The sequence below is a fragment of the Pleurodeles waltl genome, chromosome 3_1 (assembly GCF_031143425.1).
Source record: "Pleurodeles waltl isolate 20211129_DDA chromosome 3_1, aPleWal1.hap1.20221129, whole genome shotgun sequence".
NCBI lineage: Eukaryota > Metazoa > Chordata > Amphibia > Caudata > Salamandridae > Pleurodeles > Pleurodeles waltl.
This window is the reverse complement of record NC_090440.1, coordinates 1925844848-1925866086: the sequence shown is the minus strand read 5'-3', so window position 1 is coordinate 1925866086 and position 21239 is coordinate 1925844848. Positions and strand designations below refer to the sequence as shown.

Genomic DNA, 21239 nt, shown 5'->3' with positions numbered 1-21239 from the left:
CTTCCCTATGCTTGTGTTAGTTGATGAGTTTTGTGATAAAGGTGCTACAATGCACGATCAAGGCCTAAGTGGGACCCCACTCTTCTAGCGGGAACAGCCATGTCTGCCTGTTTCCCTACTCAGGCCTCCCTGATCAAAACTCAGAGCAATCACTACTAGCAGGTTCCCAGCTCATCTCTTGTGTCAGTGGAAGCAATGATCTGACATTTGTGGTGCCAAAGGTTATTCTCCTGGAGTTTGCAATTATTTGAGCAGGGCACATCAGGCGGGAAGCCTAGCAGTTGCTCACAGCAGTCATTATTACTGCTGGTTGTAATGTTAAGGAATGGCGTTATGAGGGCCGAAAGCTCAGGCTCAGTAGGTATCGCTGGGTCGCATCAAGGAGATCATGCTCTGTGTCTCCGGGCAGGTTGCTTTGTTGCCTGCTAGTGTTGTGGGGATTCAGCTCTAGCATACCTGCAGCACCACTCCCAAGTCTCCCCCACCAGGCCTGCATGTCCCCAGGGTCCTGGCCAGAGCACATCTCTCTAGCCAGTCAGTAGGCTTTCCCTCTCATGATCCATATTGCCACTCCAGGCCACAGGCTTCCTCCGGGCATATCTTGGGTGGTGCTCACCTTGCGGTGCCGGAGCAAGGGTCACAAGTTCTGTTTGAAAATTACTACAAAGAGAATCAAGTGATGGTCTGACCAGTCATCCAGGATTTGGTTATTAACTCAGATAAATAAAAGTTATCAGGAAAGGGGTGTATTTTTTACTGAAGTGGTACACCTGCTTCAAAGCTTATTGTTAGAAAACTGAAACTTTCAAAGTGTGGTTATCCTTTGCTTTGAGGTATGAAATAATAAATGAATTTCAAAGAAAATCCTTAGAATGTATTCTGTGTTTACTTAATTCTATAGTCTTACAGCATTTTTAAGCATTCCCCACCATAATTCCACTCCTAATGAACACTCATTTTTCCCTTGATCTGTTATTTCTCTAGATGATAAGAGGACGATTCGGGTGACCCCTGCTCTACTGAGCTGGAAGACGGTGAATGACAAGCTACCTTGGGGTATCGTACTCCTGCTGGGAGGTGGCTTTGCACTGGCTAAAGGCAGTGAGGTAATCCTGTGCTTTTCCCTTATTTTTTCAGTTATCCAAATCTGAATGACAAACCATCACAAACTCCTTTGCTTATCTGAGTGAGTGGACAGTTCTCAAGGGTTAGCCAGATCCTATTCAATTTCTGAGACTACCCTTGCTCTAGTGAGTGACTCACAACTTAGTTCTGTTCCTTCAACTTTCTCCTAACCAGAAATCCTTGCTCCATGTTTAGGAGCAGCTTGTGTTTGCTGTAAAAAGTCTGAGCTCAGTTGTACGAATGGGCTAGGCTCTTCATAAAAATAAGCCAATTTTTATTATGGGTACCTAATATGCCAACAAGATTGACAAGTGTTCCCTTTCCAAATGTGGTATATGCCCTCTTTGAAAAGTACCCCATTTTTTTAAGAGTGAATAAGTCCTAAACTTACTCGACAATTGTAACCAAAAATTGCTCACATTCCCTTCTCTAGGGCGGCAAACCTTTCCAAGTGTAATCAAACCCTACGCTTCTCCCATAACCCTAATTTAAGCTGTGTTTACTCTTTGTAGCTCCCACCTCTTGCTCTTATTGACCTCAACAGCAGAAGGAGACTGCTGATGTTGCTGGGTGGAACTAGCGATTAGCCTTCTGATACGACTGAGCGACAAGGAGTGTATGATAACACTTTGGCAAATCGACTTCCAGAATCCAGTAGTAGTCCTACCCTTTTCTCAAAACTAACCAAAAGTTGCATGAGTTATCAATGTCTCACTATACACTACAGCCATAATGCACTGGTGGCCACACCACTATTTTCAAAAGTGTGGGCCAAGGATCCAGTAGTAACCCAATATTTACCTAACCCCATAAACGTAATCCAGATGTAGTCCCATCTTCTTCTTGAGATAGTCCAAGTTTCCAAGAGTAATCAAACCCTAATCATGCCCCATAATCCTCATTCAAAAGTGGTCACATCCTTTTCTTAATTGGAACGCTTCAAGAGTGACAACATCCTAACTTCATAGCATATCCTTTTTTCAGCAGTGGTTGCTTCCCTCTTTTTAAGATTACTCCCAACTTTCCAACAGTGAATAAACCCTTATTTTAGCCTATCATTCAATCCCAGGGTTTTCAGAGAAGTCTCGTACCTAAACACAAATTGGGATAAATGAAAGGTCTTCATTCTAGGAAGACTAAACTGGGCAATGAGACATATTGAGCTGTTGGATACAAAGTGAGAGAAATTGTTTTAAAAGACCAGATTTACAAGTAACAAATAAGACAAGCAATATGTGTAGGCTGTGATCAATCTACAGGAATTCTCTAGGGCTTTAGAAGGGTCTACCATCACAAATTATGACAATGATAACATGGAGGAAATTATATAATAAGAGAAAGATTTATCACATTTGGGTTAGACAGACTACTTGGGAGATATGGAATGACTTCCCAGATGCCCTAAAACAAAAGAAACTCTATTCATGATGCTAAACCTAATGCAGGGAGAACAATTGGTCTTGAAACTGTATAAAGCCCTGAAAGCTGATAAAGGTGGAAATTTTGCAAAAGCCATAACTCTGTGGAGGATTATTGCACTGGTCACACTCCTCTTTTCATGTGAGGCCCAAGGTACTAAGAGAGACCGATCATTAGCCTAAATCCCAATCCATTAGTGACCATACCATCCTCTTAGGGTCGTCCAAGTTTCCTAGATTAAATAATGTCTTGTCCTACGACTGGCCAGGGTTCTAAGAATGATCAAAGTCTATTTCACAAGACTGGCCCACACCAGTTCTCACAAACTATGGCTTTCTATAGTGACCAACCCCGCCCTGCTTAAGTGTTCCTTATCATTTCTCCCAGGAGACCCAAGGTTCTGAACAGTGTCTAGTTTAGTTTTGGGTTCTCATTTGTGATCCAGCTTTCCCAAACACACTGCAGCATTTTCATTTACTTAAAGGAATAGCTAGGCAAAATTATGAGATCATGCCTATCAGAGACACATTCAGTTTTCTGTGTGGCAAATCATGCAAGAGCTGTGTAAAGTCTTTATGGCAGAAGAGAAAGCCACATGGTTAACCTGTGACACCCGTTCAGTGGCCATACTGTGTATTTGTTGCAGTACCTCAATCCCTTTGAGTTGATGGAAATACAGAGGTACATATTAGGTGAATTACAACATCTATTTCTTGTCTTCTGAAGAGATTGTGGCATCATAGGTATAACTTTATCCCCTACCTTGAACACCCAGTGCATTTCATAGCTGGGGAATGCTCTAAGTCAGCAACAAAATAATGTGTGTTTGTTATGGATAAACTCAAATTACAGTCTTTTATAGCCATGTGTCATTTAGTAGTAGGGTCTGTACAGGGTAGTTCCAGAACCATTATTATATTTTTTAGATTCAAGCGTTTATGTGTCTTATTGGATTGGCTGTCCCGCAAGCTGAAGGTCAGATAGGCAGCACTGGTCTCAGAAATACACAGCGTCTTTGTTAAAGTCTCAGCATGTGGACAAGTTTAAGTGTTGAAATGTAAGCTGTATAACAGATACACTGCATTGCACAAGGATCCACATACCTTCTGCAGTTCATTGATATCCCTGTGTTAATGTTTAGTAGCTGTTTTGGCATTATAGAAATACATATTTCACACCGACCCATGAAATATGTAAATAATTTAATTGTTCTATGTGATATATGCATTTCATTACCATAATGATAGCTCTAAACCACTCTACACCGTATCCCAGCTCTGCATTAGTTAATCAACCGTCTGTCCTTGACAAACAACTCCTGAGCTTTCTGTTTCTAATCTTTCACTATTGCTGGCTGTTCTTTGCAGAGAACATCCTTAGAAATATGTCCCTTCGTCAGAGACCAGTGGCCTTAAGTTCCTAATGCAGCACCCCACTCCATAGAGCTTTGTGTTATAGGCTTCCAATTGTGAGGTGAATTCTAATTCCTTTCTTGCAGCTCCTCAAGATAGGGAATCTAAAAGATTTCAAGGAGTGATGGCACTGCACTCTTTGAAAGTTGTCTGCATTTGGGGCGCTATAGGAAAACCATCTTGAACATGGCACATGAGGATTTTTACATACACTGCCTGAAGGCCTACCCAATGCCTTTGCACAAAGGGTCAAAGTTCCCCGGCTCATGCTAACCTCTGTATGCAGAATGGACACACGCTCCCTCAGACTTTTTTGGTGCTCAAGCACTTCATCAGAAAGGAGGTCAGCGTTGTGTGTTAAGTGTGGATGCCATTTGGTTTAAGGCTTGTGGCTTCATGAAATGCAAAAGTTGAAACAAGACAAATTAATACAACTTGTAGTGGTGGTGCAGTGATAGCAGCTATGTTAGATTTGTAGAATATAATTATCATGTTTGACATCGGTCCTTTCTAGGCAATCAAGACACTAAGGGCCTGATTTAGAGTTTGGCAGATGGGTTACTACTTCACAAATGGAGAAAATATCCTATCTGCCTTATAACGATTCCCATACAATAGAATGGAATTGTAATAGGGCACACAGAATATCCGTCACGTTTGTGACAAAGTAACCTTGCCCGCCAATCTCTAAATTAGACTCTTAGTTGCTACAGGCAAACCTCATTACCAAAAGATTATAACTTGTATCTTTTATCTATATCAAAAACTACTGGATAAAGAGAAGTATTCTTTGATAATACTAGATATCAAAGACTTAGGGCTTGATTTAGATGTTGGCAAAGAGCGAACACTGTTGTGATGAAGTTCTCTCCCCACCAACACAGTGGTCCACCCGCCTAATTTAAATGCGGGCAGACCATTGGTTTGGCTATGGCGGTGACTACCTTACTTCATCGGGCCATCATAGAATTGGCTATGTGTCTATCCTGCCAATTAGGATGGGCAGATATATAGTCCTTTTTACTGTCCATCTCTGCCAGGACAGTAAAAAACAAAAATGCCTTCCTTTCCATGGGATATGACTCCCGTTGTCAGGAGGAGAAGCCCAATACTAATATGATGAGCATGCTACATTAGAAATCATTCAGATCACAGACTTGGGGCCATATTTATACTTTTTGAGGCAAAACTGCACGGCGCAGTTTTGCGTCAAAAATATTACCGCTGGCTAACGCCATTTTGGTGCGCCGTGCGGGCGTCAAATTTATACTTTGACGCACGGCAGCGCAAACCACAGGTGGGAGTCATTATTTTTGATGCACACCGCAGCGCCAAGTCGTAAAGCAAAACGACGTTAACGTGGCGGAAATGACTGTGGGTCGATTTACGACCCCGCAAACCGGATATGCGCCATTTTTTGACGCAATAGCATAAAAAAAAAAACGCGAACACTGCCATTTCACCAGAGGCGAGCCAAAATGGATCCCAGATGCCACTACAGACCCCAGGAAGATGACAACAGACCAGGAACCAGCCAGGAGGACCCACACAAGAACCAGGACACTTTTAAGAAGAAAAGAAAGTGTCGCTTCACTACAGAGGAGCAGGAAATTCTGGTTAAAGAGGTGACGGAACACCAGCACCAACTGTTTGTCACCTCAAAGTTGCCAATCAGTAGGAGAGAGGCTATATGGCAACAAATTGTTGACAAGATTAACAGTGTGGCTGAAGTACGCAGAACAGTCATCGAGTGCAAGAAACGCTGGCATGACTGCAAGCGCAGGACAAAGGAAAAGATGTCCAGGAACAGGAAGGCAGCACTGCAGACTGGAGGGGGGAGTCCAGCACACCAGGAGGCCCTGGACCACATGGAGGAGATGGTCGCAGCCGTCATCCCTGAGGAGATCGTCACAGGGATTCAAGGACAGGACAGCGCAGACTACCAGGAGACAACGCATATGCAGGGTAAGTCGCATGGGGAATCAAAATGCACTAATGTTAACCGTAAGCAGGGGGGGGGGATATCGACCACAAAATGCATGGAAGTCATCATATACATGGAGTGGCATGGGTAAAGGGGCACGGCATGGGGGCATGGCCTGCACAAACAGAAACTGGGGCACACCATTACACTACACCAATAACAGTCCCATGGGGGCATGCTGTCATGCCAACGATGGAGCAAAGGGAAATCCACGCCAGGAGGGAAAGCCACAACGTCAAACTGACATCCCGGCACACGTCAGCCACCATACCCCATACATTAACTAGGGCCCTCTTAACAACCTCTAGCCATACCGACAACTGGAATGTAACTGCGACAACTGGAATGTAACTGCGACAACAGTTGCCACTACCACCTCCGCTCTGTGTGCAGCTCAAGTAGTCAATGGCAGTAACCTCCCCATGGATCATACACACCTAAATTAGGGGGTTGAGGATGACAACTTCAACAATCCCCTGAAACAAGGCAAAGGCCCCAGTGCTGTCAAGTGTCAATGCCCATAGTTGTTGCAAACATCAGCCAATGCAAACAACAATAGGAGCTACACAGCACTAAGGACATACCCATGCTGCATATGTCAGGGTCCATCCTGTGCCTGGGTCACAATGTAACATCCCAAATGTCATACTGCTCAGACAACAGCATTGAGGGGGGGACACATGTAACTGGTCACTGAAATACACCTGCACAGTCAGAGGAGGAAATAGGACACTGATACGATTATCAGGGCAATCCAATGTACCACGCATTCCCCAACATCAGCAGTACACATTACCAATGCCAACATCCATATCGTGTCATAACATTGCTATGCATAGGATATGCCACATGTCAAATACATTTAAGTGGATGTGAAAGATCAGAGATTGGGGCAGGTCCAGATTGTTCAGTGTGCTGCCAGGGCCATCAAAACACCCACAGCCAGTGAAAGGTCTCACCATGAGAATAGATGCAGACAGAGGGTTGAGTAGGACAAGAAGGTGGCAATTCTCTATTTGGCCAAAACCAACTCCTAGAAGAGATGATGCCGACAAGTCTAATAACTCAATAACATACATGTGACATGCAGGTGGGCCATAGGCTTGGGAGAATGCCCATCTGAAGGACTGGAGCAATGAACATGAAACAAGATCACAATGTGAATTCATCACAAGGCAGGCATGTCACATCACTCATGCCACAACACAGACACACTAATTGTACCCTGTTTCATTGCAGAGGAAGATGGATCTCCTGCGGTTATGCCTGTCCCAGATGGATGACGAGCCGATAAACATTCCCCAGGAGACTATCTAAAAGGTCCTTGAAACCCTTCAGACCCCACCTTCAGTCACAAGGAGGAGCACAGAACAAGCAGCCATTGCAGAGGATCCATCCACCACCCCAATTGTAAAACCTGCCAGCTCCAATACAGCTGAGGACTCAGACGACACTGGCACCAGCTTTGAGAGAACTGTAGTTGGAGTACAGCGGGAGCTGGCCAAGGATGTGCGGGTGGGGATGCAAACTATGGCAGCCAGCCTTGAGGGGGTGCATTCGTGCATGATGTAATCTGCAGATCAGGCAGCAGCTATGCAAGCCCTAACATCTATCTTGCAGGAACAGCAAAAAACCCAGAAGGAAATCAGCACAGCTGTAATACAGTTGACCCAACACCTACAACAGCAATCCTGTCAACGCGTGCACGAATGCAACATTGAACCCCTCAGGGCCGACCTGGCTGCCTACCATCGTGATGTGGCTGCTATTCTCAAGAACCAGCAGATCCTCCTTGCTGCAGTACTGCCCCTAAGACCTTCACAGGTAGCAGCGACCGGGATGTCTGACTCCACGTCTTCTAACACTGAGGTGTGTGTTGCCCCTTCACAACCACCAACAACAAGGGCAGAGGAGGCAACACACACATCAGAAGAAGAAGACATGGAACAGATCACATTCACAAGGAAAAGTACCCGGAAGCACTAGTCCCTGCCACATGGCCAACTATTACCAAGGTCCTGCGCTTTGTAACTTGCCAGTCTTGCAACAACTCTACTTAATGACTGTTCTGCTTACCACTGTATATCTTGTCAGCCTGCCCAGTGATTGTCTCTCTCCTACTCATTGGCAAATCCTGTCCCTCTGCACTGTCTGAAACATCAACTCCAGCATGTCAAAAGCATTTCCGTAACCCCTTGTGTAGGATCACAATGTAAGATGTCACTATAATGGACTCACAAGCATGGACTATGTACAGATAGCACTACAGCACTTTTCAATAAATAGCACTTACACAACAAATCTGTCTCTGGGTAATGTGACATATCAACTGTGCAGTAGATAACTGAAATGTGCCTACTGTCAAATTACGTAGCTTGTCAATACAACTGTCCTGATATTATGTAGTCAGATAAATCTGCACAGTGCCCATGATTGCATCATACTCTGCCCATCCTGAGGTACATATCTGATGAGGTGAGAAACCATACACCATCATGTTGTGTTGGACAGAAGGATGCTTCCTCAAGGGATATCTAAGTCATCAAATAGTGGCCGCAAAATGTTGTCACCATGCAATACTAACACATATAACAGTGCACACTAATCTAAGCAAACACTACAAAAACTGCATAAATGAAGGTGTCTGAGTTTACATACAAATAGGTAATCATGCTGAACTGTGTCACAAATGACGTATGAGAGTCATGAAGACAAGAATACAAGAGTGCCTATGAGAACTCATCTTATAAGGGTGTCCTTGATCATCACACTGCAGTCAGACCTAAAACTGTTCCCCCAATACCAAGTCTGGAAGCACTGTTTGTGATGTAGAAAACACACTTATCAACAGAAACACATTGTCATACATATTAACTGTGATTGGTGGTTGCAACGAAGGGTGGAAACTTTGCAAGGTAGCTCTGGGGTAGCTGCCAATCGTACAGCTCAGATGGGATTTGTTTGTAGCATAGGACACAAATGTAATAGTACAAAATTAATGTTCCAAACCCAGGATCAAGTACCATTTAACACATACTGTTAAGGGTTAACCAAATATTTATTAAATGCTAATCACAGAAGAGGAAACTGAGGGAAAAATCTTACCTACCCTAATCTACCCTGACTACTCATTACCCACAACTGTCCCTAACTAACCTAAGCTACACTTACTTATCGCATGTAACAAAACGTTCTAAACATCCTCCCCCCACCTCCCCTTATGAGACGAGACACATGGAGGAGAACACATACTAACCTAAACACATACTATACTATCCTAAACAAATATATATTTTTTGTATTTTTTTATTATTATTATTTTTTTATTTTTTTAAACACACAAGAACCCCAACATAGCCCCCCACCCACCCACCCACACGCTTAATAAGTAAAAATATAAAGAATCAGGACCCCCACCCACTAACACTAACTAAAATAACAGCCTATACTAACCTAACACTAAGCCCCCTAAGCCCACTAACTATAAGAACAAGGAGGGAGGGGAGGGAATCATGTCCATTTAAAAAACAGTCTAGAGGTTAGCCCTGAGGAGGGTCCTCTTGATTGACTTAACACGCCAGTTAATGTGGCGCGCATCCATCTCCCGTTCCATGTTGTGGAAGGCTGCAGGGTCCACAGATGGAGCTGGGTCAGTCTGGGTGCCGGTGGAGGAAGTCTGTGTGTGTGTGTGGAGCCAAGGCCAGTGGGCTGTCCTGCACCTGTAGCAATGCTGGGGCCTGGAAGTCCAGCAGATGTAGGCACAACAGTCCCAGCTGTGGGTGGGGCCACCTGGCATGAAGTGGTGGTTGTGCTGGTGGTTGCTGTGGTGGGCAAAGTAGGCCTACACTGTGGGAAGGCCCTCCATGCCCCGTAGGCCCGTTCATGGCGATATCGACGAGCCATCCTCCTGAACCCCGACTCCACCAGCAGAATGTGCTGGTATCTCATGGCCCGGCGCTGGAATTCACGGACCTGGTCTGTAGTCATGTTTGCAGCTGTGAAGACAAATGCAAATATTCTACATTTGTAACTGCATTGTGTGAAATGGCACGAGAAGTTAATCAGACAATACATCTACTGTACTTGTAACAGCTCATATCACAATACAGATCATTGAATGTCCCTGAGGAAGTACATGGCAGGCCAGCCTACAAAGGTCACATCACACATAGCACATCCATAATCTACAAGATGGGTAACAACTGGCTTTGACTTGCCAATGTAGGAGGCTGGCCTGGTTTGTAGTGGGTACCAAGGGGTACTTACACTCTGCACCAGGTCCAGGTATCCCTTATTAGTGTAGAAGAGGTGTCTAGCAGCTTAGGCTGATAGAAAATGGTAGCTTAGCAGAGCAGCTTAGGCTGAACTAGGAGACATGCAAAGCTCCCACTATACCACTGGTGTCACATGCACAATATCATAAGAAAACACAATACACAGATATACTAAAAATAAAGGTACTTTATTTTTATGACAATATGCCAAAAGTATCTCAGTGAGTACCCTCAGTATGAGGATAGCAAATATACAAAAGATATATGTACACAATACCAAAATTATGCAGTAATAGCAATAGAAAACAGTGCAAGCAATGTACAGTCACAATAGATTGCAATGGGAGCACATAGGTATAGGGGCAACACAAACTATATACTCTAGAAGTGGAATGCGAACCACGAATGGACCCCAAACCTATGTGAGCTTGTGGAGGGTCGCTGGGACTGTAAGAAAACAGTGAGGGGTAGAAAAATAGCCCACCCCAAGACCCTGAAAAGTGGGTGCAAAGTGCACCTAAGTTCCCCAGAGAGCACAGAAGTCGTGATAGGGGAATTCTGCAAGGAAGACCAACACCAGCAATGCAACAACGATGGATTTCCGGACGAGAGTACCTGTGGAACAAGGGGACCAAGTCCAAGAGTCACGATCAAGTCGGGAGTGGGCAGATGCCCAGGAAATGCCAGCTGTGGATGCAAAGAAGCTGCCACGGGATGGTAGAAGCTGTGGATTCTGCAAGAACGAAGAGCACTAGGAACTTCCCCTTTGGAGGATGGATGTCCCACGTCGTGAAGAAGCTTGCAGAGGTGTTCCCACGCAGAAAGACTGCAAACAAGCCTTGCTAGCTGCAAGGGTCGCGGTTTGGTTTTTTGGATGCTGCTGTGGCCCAGGAGGGACCAGGATGTCGCCAATTGCGTGAGGAGAACAGAGGGGGCGCCCAGCAAGACAAGGAGCCCACTCAGGAGCAGGCAGCACCCACAGAAGTGCCGGAACAGGCACTACAAAGATGAGTGAACCAGAGCTCACCTGAAGTCACAAAAGAAGGTCCCACGACTCCGGAGGACAACTCAGGAGGTCGTGCACTGCAGGTTAGAGTGTCGGGGACCCAGGCTTGGCTGTGCACAAAGGAAATCCTGGAAGAGTGCACAGGAGCCGGAGCAGCTGCAAATCACACGGTACCCAGCAATGCAGTCTGCCGTGGGGAGGCAAGGACTTACCTCCACCAAACTTGGACTGAAGAGTCACTGGACTGTGGGAGTCACTTGGACAGAGTTGCTGAGTTCCAGGGACCACGCTCGTCGTGCTGAGAGGGGACCCAGAGGACCGGTGATGCAGTTCTTTGGTGCCTGCGGTTGCAGGGGGAAGATTCCGTCGACCCACTGGAGATTTCTTCGGAGCTTCTAGTGCAGAGAGGAGGCAGACTACCCCCACAGCATGCACCACCAGGAAAACAGTCGAGAAGGCGGCAGGATCAGCGATACAAGGTTGCAGTAGTCGTCTTTGCTACTTTGTTGCGGTTTTGCAGGCTTCCAGCGCAGTCAGCAGTCGATTCCTTGGCAGAAGGTGAAGAGAGAGATGCAGAGGAACTCTGATGAGCTCTTGCATTCGTTATCTAAAGAATTCCCCAAAGCAGAGACCCTAAATAGCCAGAAAAGGAGGTTTGGCTACCTAGGAAGGAGGATAGGCTAGCAACACAGGTAAGAGCCTATCAGAAGGAGTCTCTGACGTCACCTGCTGGCCCTGGCCACTCAGAGCAGTCCAGTGTGCCAGCAGCACCTCTGTTTCCAAGATGGCAGAGGTCTGGAGCACACTGGAGGAGCTCTGGGCACCTCCCAGTGGAGGTGCAGGTCAGGGGAGTGGTCACTCCCCTTTCCTTTGTCCAGTTTCACGCCAAAGCAGGGCTGGGGGATCCCTGAACCGGTGTAGACTGGCTTATGCAGAGATGGGCACCATCTGTGCCCATCAAAGCATTTCCAGAGGCTGGGGGAGGCTACTCCTCCCCAGCCCTGACACCTTTTTCCAAAGGGAGAGGGTGTAACACCCTCTCTCTGAGGAAGTCCTTTGTTCTTCCTTCCTGGGCCAAGCCTGGCTGGACCCCAGGAGGGCAGAAACCTGTCTGAGGGGTTGGCAGCAGCGGCAGCTGCAGTGAAACCCCGGGAAAGGTAGTTTGGCAGTACCCGGGTCTGTGCTAGAGACTCGGGGGATCATGGAATTGTCTCCCCAATGCCAGGATGGCATTGGGGTGGCAATTCCATGATCTTAGACATGTTACATGGCCATGTTCAGAGTTACCATTGTGAAGCTATACATAGGTAGTGACCTATGTATAGTGCACGCGTGTAATGGTGTCCCAGCACTCACAAAGTCTGGGGAATTTGCCCTGAACAATGTGGGGGCACCTTGGCTAGTGCCAGGGTGCCGACACACTAAGTAACTTAGCACCCAACCTTTACCAGGTAAAGGTTAGACATATAGGTGACTTATAAGTTACTTAAGTGCAGTGGTAAATGGCTGTGAAATAACGTGGACGTTATTTCACTCAGGCTGCAGTGGCAGGCCTGTGTAAGAATTGTCAGAGCTCCCTATGGGTGGCAAAAGAAATGCTGCAGCCCATAGGTATCTCCTGGAACCCCAATACCCTGGGTACCTCAGTACCATATACTAGAGAATTATAAGGGTGTTCCAGTATGCCAATGTAAATTGGTGAAATTGGTCACTAGCCTGTTAGTGACAATTTGGAAAGAAATGAGAGAGCATAACCACTGAGGTTCTGGTTAGCAGAGCCTCAGTGAGACAGTTAGTCATCACACAGGTAACACATACAGGGCGCACTTATGAGCACTGGGGCCCTGGCTGGCAGGGTCCCAGTGACACATACAACTAAAACAACATATATACAGTGAAATATGGGGGTAACATGCCAGGCAAGATGGTACTTTCCTACACTTGCCATCTGAGTTCTGCCAGTTATCAGCTAACAATCATGCTGCATATCCTCCGCCAAGACCTGGGCTACGAATGTCAGTGTACGGAATGCAAAACTAAAATCACATGATCTGCAAGTTGTAACTGGACTTGCCAGTATAGTACCCAGTGCCATACCTGAGTGTGTATACTAGGTTCCAACCAAACAGTCACTTATTCACATGTATGTGTAACATACTGGTAGCATCAGTACTAGGTACCCCATTCACAAACCCGTGCCCGTGTTTGAGGAAGGGTGGGGTGGATAAACAACTATCAATTTCCAACAACATGTACACCGAGGAGTGTAAAGAAAACTCCACACGTGTTTGGCTCTACACACACACCACAGGTAAGGTCTATCAACAATTAGGAGTCAGCAAACCCTAGACCAAACATAGGGCCACACATGTCAGGAAATGCAGAACTTGGTACACAACATATACTTCCAGTAAGGCCTGACTTACATCAGACACAGAGTTGCAAGAACACCCATGATCATGATTAGCATGCACACCTAGGGCATTGCACTCAAGTTCCACATACTTGTAGCACTACATGTGGATGTACGTGCTGCTAGGAGGTTCTACCTACAGTTTAATAAGTACCTTGGTAAATAGGGAAGCAGAAGTCTATTGGAAAGCAATTTGCTGTACCAATCTTGGAGGATGTGGGTCTGACAGGCTGACTAAATCTTAGCTGACTTCCAGTGTGACTCTTGTTGATACAAGTGTCATACACATGACTCACCCCAGTACTCACTGTGGGGCCTACAGGAATGGCCTACAATCCCTAGATAATACCATAGGATACGCATTGGCCAACTCTAAACATTCGAGAAACTGAAATCCCACTCATGGAACAAGAGAAATGATTGCCCAACGCATCACACCTTGCTATGTGTTCAACACACACAAGTCCATAACACGCAAACACAACACATAACAGACATATCAACACTTACTGGAGTGGTCGGGTCCTCAAATGTTGCCACCCCTCCCACAGTGTAGGGTGCCGGTCCACCTGTAAGGCATGGAAGGAAGAAATGTGCTAAAAATCTGTACACAGAGCAACAATTTCATTAACATATACAATGTGTAGGCTGAATAAGGAAATGGCAGCCATTCAGACATGATGATACTGCATCTGATATATCACGGCCAACTTGTACATAGCATGGGTCTCCTGTGACAGTTACACACATATCTGCACACATGCATTGGCCCTAACTATCATGTGGTGGCAAACATGCCCCGTCATTGGTAACCTGAAAAAAATAGGGAGTGTAATCGTCTCATCATGTGCATCCAAGAGAGACAGCCAAAGCCTGGTTACTTGAGGACTGCATTACCAGTCAAACATGCTATGTGGCCATGACATATTAATGACACATAGGTACAATGTACAGAGGGAGGGGCAGGGATTTTTGTAAGCCCTCCTGTTGTTACAGTTTATTCAATTGATGTGGCCCAGCTATGGTGATTTGCACCAACCATGGAGATGTAAACCCATGTGCATACCTTTGGACTGCCATCCCTAATTGGAATGTGGCACAACTAACTCCAACAAACATTCTAAGATGTTAGCTGAGGGCACCTTATACCTTTTCACGATGTTACCAAATCCAGATCTGACATGTATCCAAAAAGATAAAGGACCACAATAATCCCAAACATTCATAGTACTTCCGTGAACGCTTTCCTTCCACACTCACCAGACTCACATGAGACATATGTCTGAGCCACTTTGCTATAATCAATTGATGTGAAGCCAGCACTCATTTTCTGCATCATGTAGTAATTCTAAAGTCAGTCTAGCTATTGCATCAACAAAGTTAGCCAATATGTTGGTACATCTTTACTTCTCTGGCAAAAGTGCCCTATATAGACATGATTGTCTCCTATTTTGTTTGGTTGTCTGACACAAAGGCCGCACCAATTTACTTCATGGAAAAGTATCCTGTAAGTTTGCTGAGCACGTGCTACCTGACAGCTAGCAATTTTGATCCTTACCATACTGCATCAATTATCACTGTATGTTTCCCCAGCATTACACACAGTCAGCAAGTTAGCTGGCAGACATAGTACAAATCATCTGATGTCACTACAGAGCATTTAATCATGCACATTTACATGATTAGTACTCACCAACAGGGCCACCAATCACGATTCCCAGGTGGTCCAGGAGATCCTGCCCACTGGTGATGAGGTCAGCCCACCGGTGCTTCAGCTGGTGGTTGCTCCTCTGGCTGGCATACACACGCTGCAGGTGATGCAGCACCTTTCCCCACCGGATTCTGCGCGCCTCTGTGTGATACCCCTGTATCACCCTGCCCCCTGCCTCGATCATCAGTGGCAAGAAATGGCACACAAGCCATATGAAGCCCCCCAACTCCTCTTCACCCATCCTGTCAAGACGTGGCCTACCAGACATTGTGGAAATGTGAAAGGGAATAGGGGTTAAAGAAATAGAAAGGGGAAAAGGGGGAAAGTAGGGGTACAAATACAGAACAAAAGTAAACTTAACCACTAAAAGAGCCCAACTATCCCCAAACTACCACTACCCACAACAGACTCCCACAAACAACAAAAACACTAGGTAAATGGACCAATGTACACAAAGCATAGTAGGACAGTATACACCAACAATATTTATTTTACAAATTGACAATAGAGACAGCACACAGGACAAAAAAGCACAAAATCTTAGGACACCACTCTCTACACAGCCACACAGTCTAGAAGAATCATAGACTGCAAAGTGAAAGTGAAAGTACAGCCACTGTACATGATCTGTAAACAGGATATCCTATTACATCACTTCCTGTATGAAATGTCCGTCCTTTTTCGCGTTATGCGTCATTTTTTGTCCACCAATACTGTATTTGCATAATTTTTTTTACGCACAGGAGGGAAAATTAGCCCGCATCCAAATAATAGTACATGGCCTGTACAAATATCTGGATGCGGCCTAATGTTCACTCCTGTGTGTAAAAAAAAATGGCACAAATACAGTATTGGTGGACAAATTGGTGACGCTAGGAACGTCAAAATTTCAGTGCGTGAACAGGTTTTTTAGGCATTTTTTCTGTTTTTATGTTATGTTACATTTGGGACACATCAGAGATAGGCTGATTGCACCCACTATGGTGTTGATGGTGTATGTTCACATGTATGACATCATATTGCAGCGGACCATGATCCTCTACTTCCTTCACAGTATTTTTACGGTTGGCAGACGCACTAGATGGCCATAGGTGTGGCCTACATACATGTGTTGCACAAATTGGGCATGTTTGGCATAAGGAGAGGATAGCAATGTGACGCAGATATGTACAATACCTATATGCCTTTGGCTCAATGTGTGTGCTTTGGCAAGTAATGTATTTGTTGACCAAGTGTGTGTGTATCACATGAAGCATTATTGCACATATGCTTGTATGAATGTGACGTCCATGTGTCCAATCCTTAGATGCAAGTCATTGTGGAAATGAGAGAGGACATGTGTTAGTCATACATGTAGCAACATCCGTGATGTGGACTTCCAAGATGTAGGGTAACGTAGACACCACATGTGACAAAGCATGCACCAGATAGATGGCAGACGCTTGTTCATGTCAATGGTCCACATTTTCAACATCCTACGTCCTAGAGTTTTGGTAACAGCATCCTAGGCACTAGTTGGTGAATCCCACAGTGAGTCATACACATGCATTGAGGAAGTGGGTACCAAGTTATTTGCCCAGACAGACAAAGGTGAATCACAAATGTATGATGACACCACAGTTGAGGTCATAGAAGTGAGGCACAACTCTCAAGTGGCTGTGGTGGACCAGCAGACGAGGCAGCACGTGTCCACATATTTCCAGTGATCAATTGCCCATAGGTGTCTTGTTCATGTGTGTGGTCCAATGATGATCCTGTATATTTTTTGGGGTGTGATTTGTCACAGTTTGGTCCAGGACTCATCATGAGTCAGTGGCAGCTATTCCTGTATCCACTGAGTATCCTTGGGTGATCAATGTGAGTAAAGTGGATGAGGACATGTGAACCTACATGGGGATGGTCCCACCCTGTCACTAAAGACGTGTAATGAGACAGTCAACAGGGCAACCTTGGTGTGCTGAGTGAGATAATGTCTCAGGTGTCATGTTCCGGCAGGTGTCATTACAACATTTGTACACAGGTTATCCTCTGCAATTCCCACTGCATCTGGGAACATAATAGCCTCTGTGCTGATTATTCTCGCAGCTATTGACCACACACGGCCCATCAATATGTTGTGAGCACTGTGATTCTGTGTGTGAACTGTCAGGGTCCTGTCATGTGTGGATTTTTCATGGGCATTATCAGAGGTTGCTGGTTCTGCTGAAGGCCCCGTAGCCAATCCCTGCATACGGCCCTGGGACACTGTCAAACTTTGTCATTCATGCATAAATGAGACCCAGACAAGGGATGGGCCATGAATTTTGGTTTTCACAGAGGATTTAACTCATATGGTACAGTTAAAAGGCAGATGATGCTATACAATGTATTTGTGTATGCATTGAAGAAGCCCATGCCCAATACCCCCTGATGAATGAGAGGTTTGCTAACGCAAGTGTGGTACATATGTAGACACAGGGATACTTTAGTGTGACGCACAGACAGATGCCAGTCAGGCTGGCAGAATGCAGGGTGAATCAGGATCCAGCAAATTGACAAGTTACATAATCAGTGGTCTGACTCAGACTGTTTGGAGGACGAACTAGACAGTTGACATGTCAAACTGTGTATGTCCTGTGTTTTTGAAGGTGACAAATGAACCCAAGGGCTGTGTTACACAGCTTAATTAGTATCAATGCTTAACAGTGTATTTGACATAATGGCAACTCCTATGCTGTTCCAGGCATCAGCAGGGGCAGTGCTTGTTGAAATGGGTGGTGTGCATGGAGGTGATCACAGGTGTGGGCTGCATCTGTTTCTCACAAGTCCTGTAGGTGCGATTTGCATTTGAGTGGCCAGCAGACTTTTTCACACGGGAATCAATCTACAGGTGCTAACAGGGCTTAGAAACTAGAAGCCAGTGTATTAATTGACCCGACGTCCATGCAGTCAGATGTTCTATGACAATGGCATACCATAGGAAAGGGTGTAGCACACTGGATTGCTATTGTTAGTCTGTGTGTGTAGAGGAGGGAATATCAGGGTACACATCTTAGTATTCCAGGGACCTCTTCAGACAGGTGGGTTGTGACCAGGTGCATGGGTGTGTCAGGAGTTAGGAAATGGGCTGACATGTACATGGAATTAAATGTGCGCAATGCTGGTCATATGAGTGGCACTTGTGCTGTCTATGTTCTGCTTCTATGGAACTCTGGTCACAGATAGTCCTTGCAAATATTGGATGCAGTTGGACTTACTGCTGTCAAGGGTCTGGTCAGACATTCCTGTTACTGATGCAAAAGCACATCGACTGCCTCATGTATGAGGCTTGCTTTCCCCTTATTGAGTGATGGTGTCTTAGTTGTGTGACATATGCTACGTTGGACTTTGATTTCAACATGTATGTGTGAAATAGGTGTGGTCCTCTGCTATTGGCCTTCAAAGGAGAAATGTACATGATATATGTCATTTACAGTGTGTGTGTATGTGACCATTGTATGTTACGCATCACATTAGCTCTGAGATTTTCAGTGTCCTAATCAGTATATCAGTAATGCTCCATGAGGCAACACTCTTATTCTGATAAGTAGAGATGAAGGTGTGCAAAAATGATTAGCCAGACCATGATATGGTGATTATTATAGGTGTTTATTTAAATTAGTTCATTAAAGTGGTGATGGTGATTATATTTAAAAGAAATTGTTGATGATGTGTTGCCGTCTGCGTATACCAGCCGCCGTGTTCTGTAGTTCCCCCTCATATTGCAGGCCACCATCCTCCTCTTCCTCCTCTTCAGGCATGTGTGGCTCTGGTTCCAGGAGGGGAATGTTCCTTTTGATGCAAATGTTGTGCAATATTGCACATGTTAGGATGATCTTACAGACCATCTCCGGGGAATATAGGAGGCTACCACCAGTGATGTCGAGGCACCAGAACCTTGACTTGGGGATGCCGAAGGTCCTCTCGACTATGCTGCGTGTCCTCCTATGTGCGTCGTTGTAGGCACGCTCTGCTGCAGTACTCGGGTTGCCAATAGGTGTCATTATCCATGGCTGGATGCCATACCCCTGATCAGCTGCAAGAGAAAATGAATGGGATCATGTTGATGTAGCTGGCCCTATTGAAATGACCTTTCATGGCAGTAGTTGTCTTGTGTTGTCTGTGACTCTTTTGTGTTATAATGTCGCATCCTAGGCTTCCAGGATGTACCATCTGCATTGTGTTGTTTCCTTGGCTGAACGAGTGTTTGTCTGCTGACCGGTTGTCAGCAGTATGTTTTGGGATTTGCAGTACAGTGTGCCCTCCCTAGCATTGTGACTTGTGATACAGGTGTCCCTGTGTCTTCACTGGCAGATGATAGTGCCATACACAGGTTCAAATTGACAGTGTTGTTAACACGTTCATATCAATGTACCCTGGACATCCCATACCTTTAAGACTTATGCAATGGATTAATGTACACGTCATTGGGACACTTACAATTTGCAAGGTGACATTTAGGCAACCCACTCCATACGTTGTGATCTGTGACATCTTAACATTAGACTGTACACTAATTTCAGATTTGTGACAGGTTCACTGCAGACCTATGAAACATGGCTAGCGATGTCACGACCTCAGTGTGTTCCTGTCGACATGTTGCTGTTGTGGTGTATGTGTTGTGTGTCCTAGAGGGTTGCTGTGCAGTGAGTATATAAGTAGGTTTATTTACTTACCAACAAGTAGTCCATTGCCATACCGTCCATCCTGGAAGTGTTCATTGATGGTGCAGTGACGGAAGATGAATGAGTCCTGGACACTCCCAGGATATTGTGCCACGATGTTGGTGATCAATTCTTGGTGATCAACAATGGCCTGCACATTGATGGAATGTGTGTGCTTCCTGTTGCGGTAGAGGTGTACAGTTGCAGCAGGTGGCACAAGGCGTACATGTGTGCAGTCGATTGCACCAAGGACGTGTGGGAAGCCACTAATGAGGTAGAACCCCTGTTTTGTTTCCTGCTGCTTCTGCAGCGTGTTAGGGAAGCAGATGTGGTGGGGTGTAAGTCCAATGAAGACATCCAGTACTCTGGGCAAAAAGGCAGAGAATGATGGTTGTGATATTCCGGCAGCCAGGGGACCAGTTGTTTGAAAAGAGCCACTTGCCAGCATGTGCAGTACGGCAAGCAGCTTGGTTTCTGTTGGGATGGTGCGGGGTGTCAGCAAAGTGGGTGCAAACTGCAGCTCAATGTTTCACAGCAGCTGCTGAATGGCCTGCCAGTTCAACCTGTACCTCTGAATGATGTTGTGTTCCCTGAGGACATGAAGGGTTGTTCTGGGGAGGAATATCCTCTCCTGCCTTCTGCGCTGCCTTTGGGGTCCCTGCTAGTGTTGTGGTAGCTGCTGTTGTAGCTGCTGGGCTCTGCGTCTGCGTGCACGCTGGATAAGAATCACCTCCATGTCTCCCTGTTGCTGCTCTGCTGTTGCTTCTGTTTGTTCTGATTAAATACGGGTGTGTTTGCCCCATTTTAACGCCTGCCATGACCCAGGTGTTAATTTGTGATGCAAATCGGGCTGTGCGTAATTTTCCGGCTCCGCCTCACGGTCGTGCGTCATTTTTGCCCGAAAGCATAAATACGACGCACGGCTGTTTAAGTCATTTTTTGGACGGGAACGCCTACCTTGCATATCATTAACCCAAGGCAGGTTGCCGCATCCAAAAAATGACGCACACAGCGGAATTTTGTCATCTGCGGGCTCGGGCGTCAAAGTTTAAATACGGGGCAACGTTTGCGCTGAATGCGCGTCAAACCTTTTGACGCACATTTGACGCAGACGGAGCATAAATATGCCTCTTGATTTACAAATCATTGAAGGTATTTATCTGTATAGAAACGTGTATTACAGTTTGGGCTATTTTGTGCAACCATCATAAAA

The 21239-nt window shown here is 45.5% G+C and overlaps 1 protein-coding gene across 1 annotated transcript in view; it reads left to right on the top strand.

Moving 5' to 3' along the window:
• The window catches only part of LOC138285789 (solute carrier family 13 member 2-like), a 700806-nt gene that overhangs the window by 482026 nt on the left and 197541 nt on the right, over positions 1-21239 (top strand). The window contains exon 14 of the mRNA XM_069226167.1: positions 985-1106. Coding sequence (XP_069082268.1) covers positions 985-1106 — 122 coding nt within the window. The remainder of the gene's footprint in view (positions 1-984; positions 1107-21239) is intronic.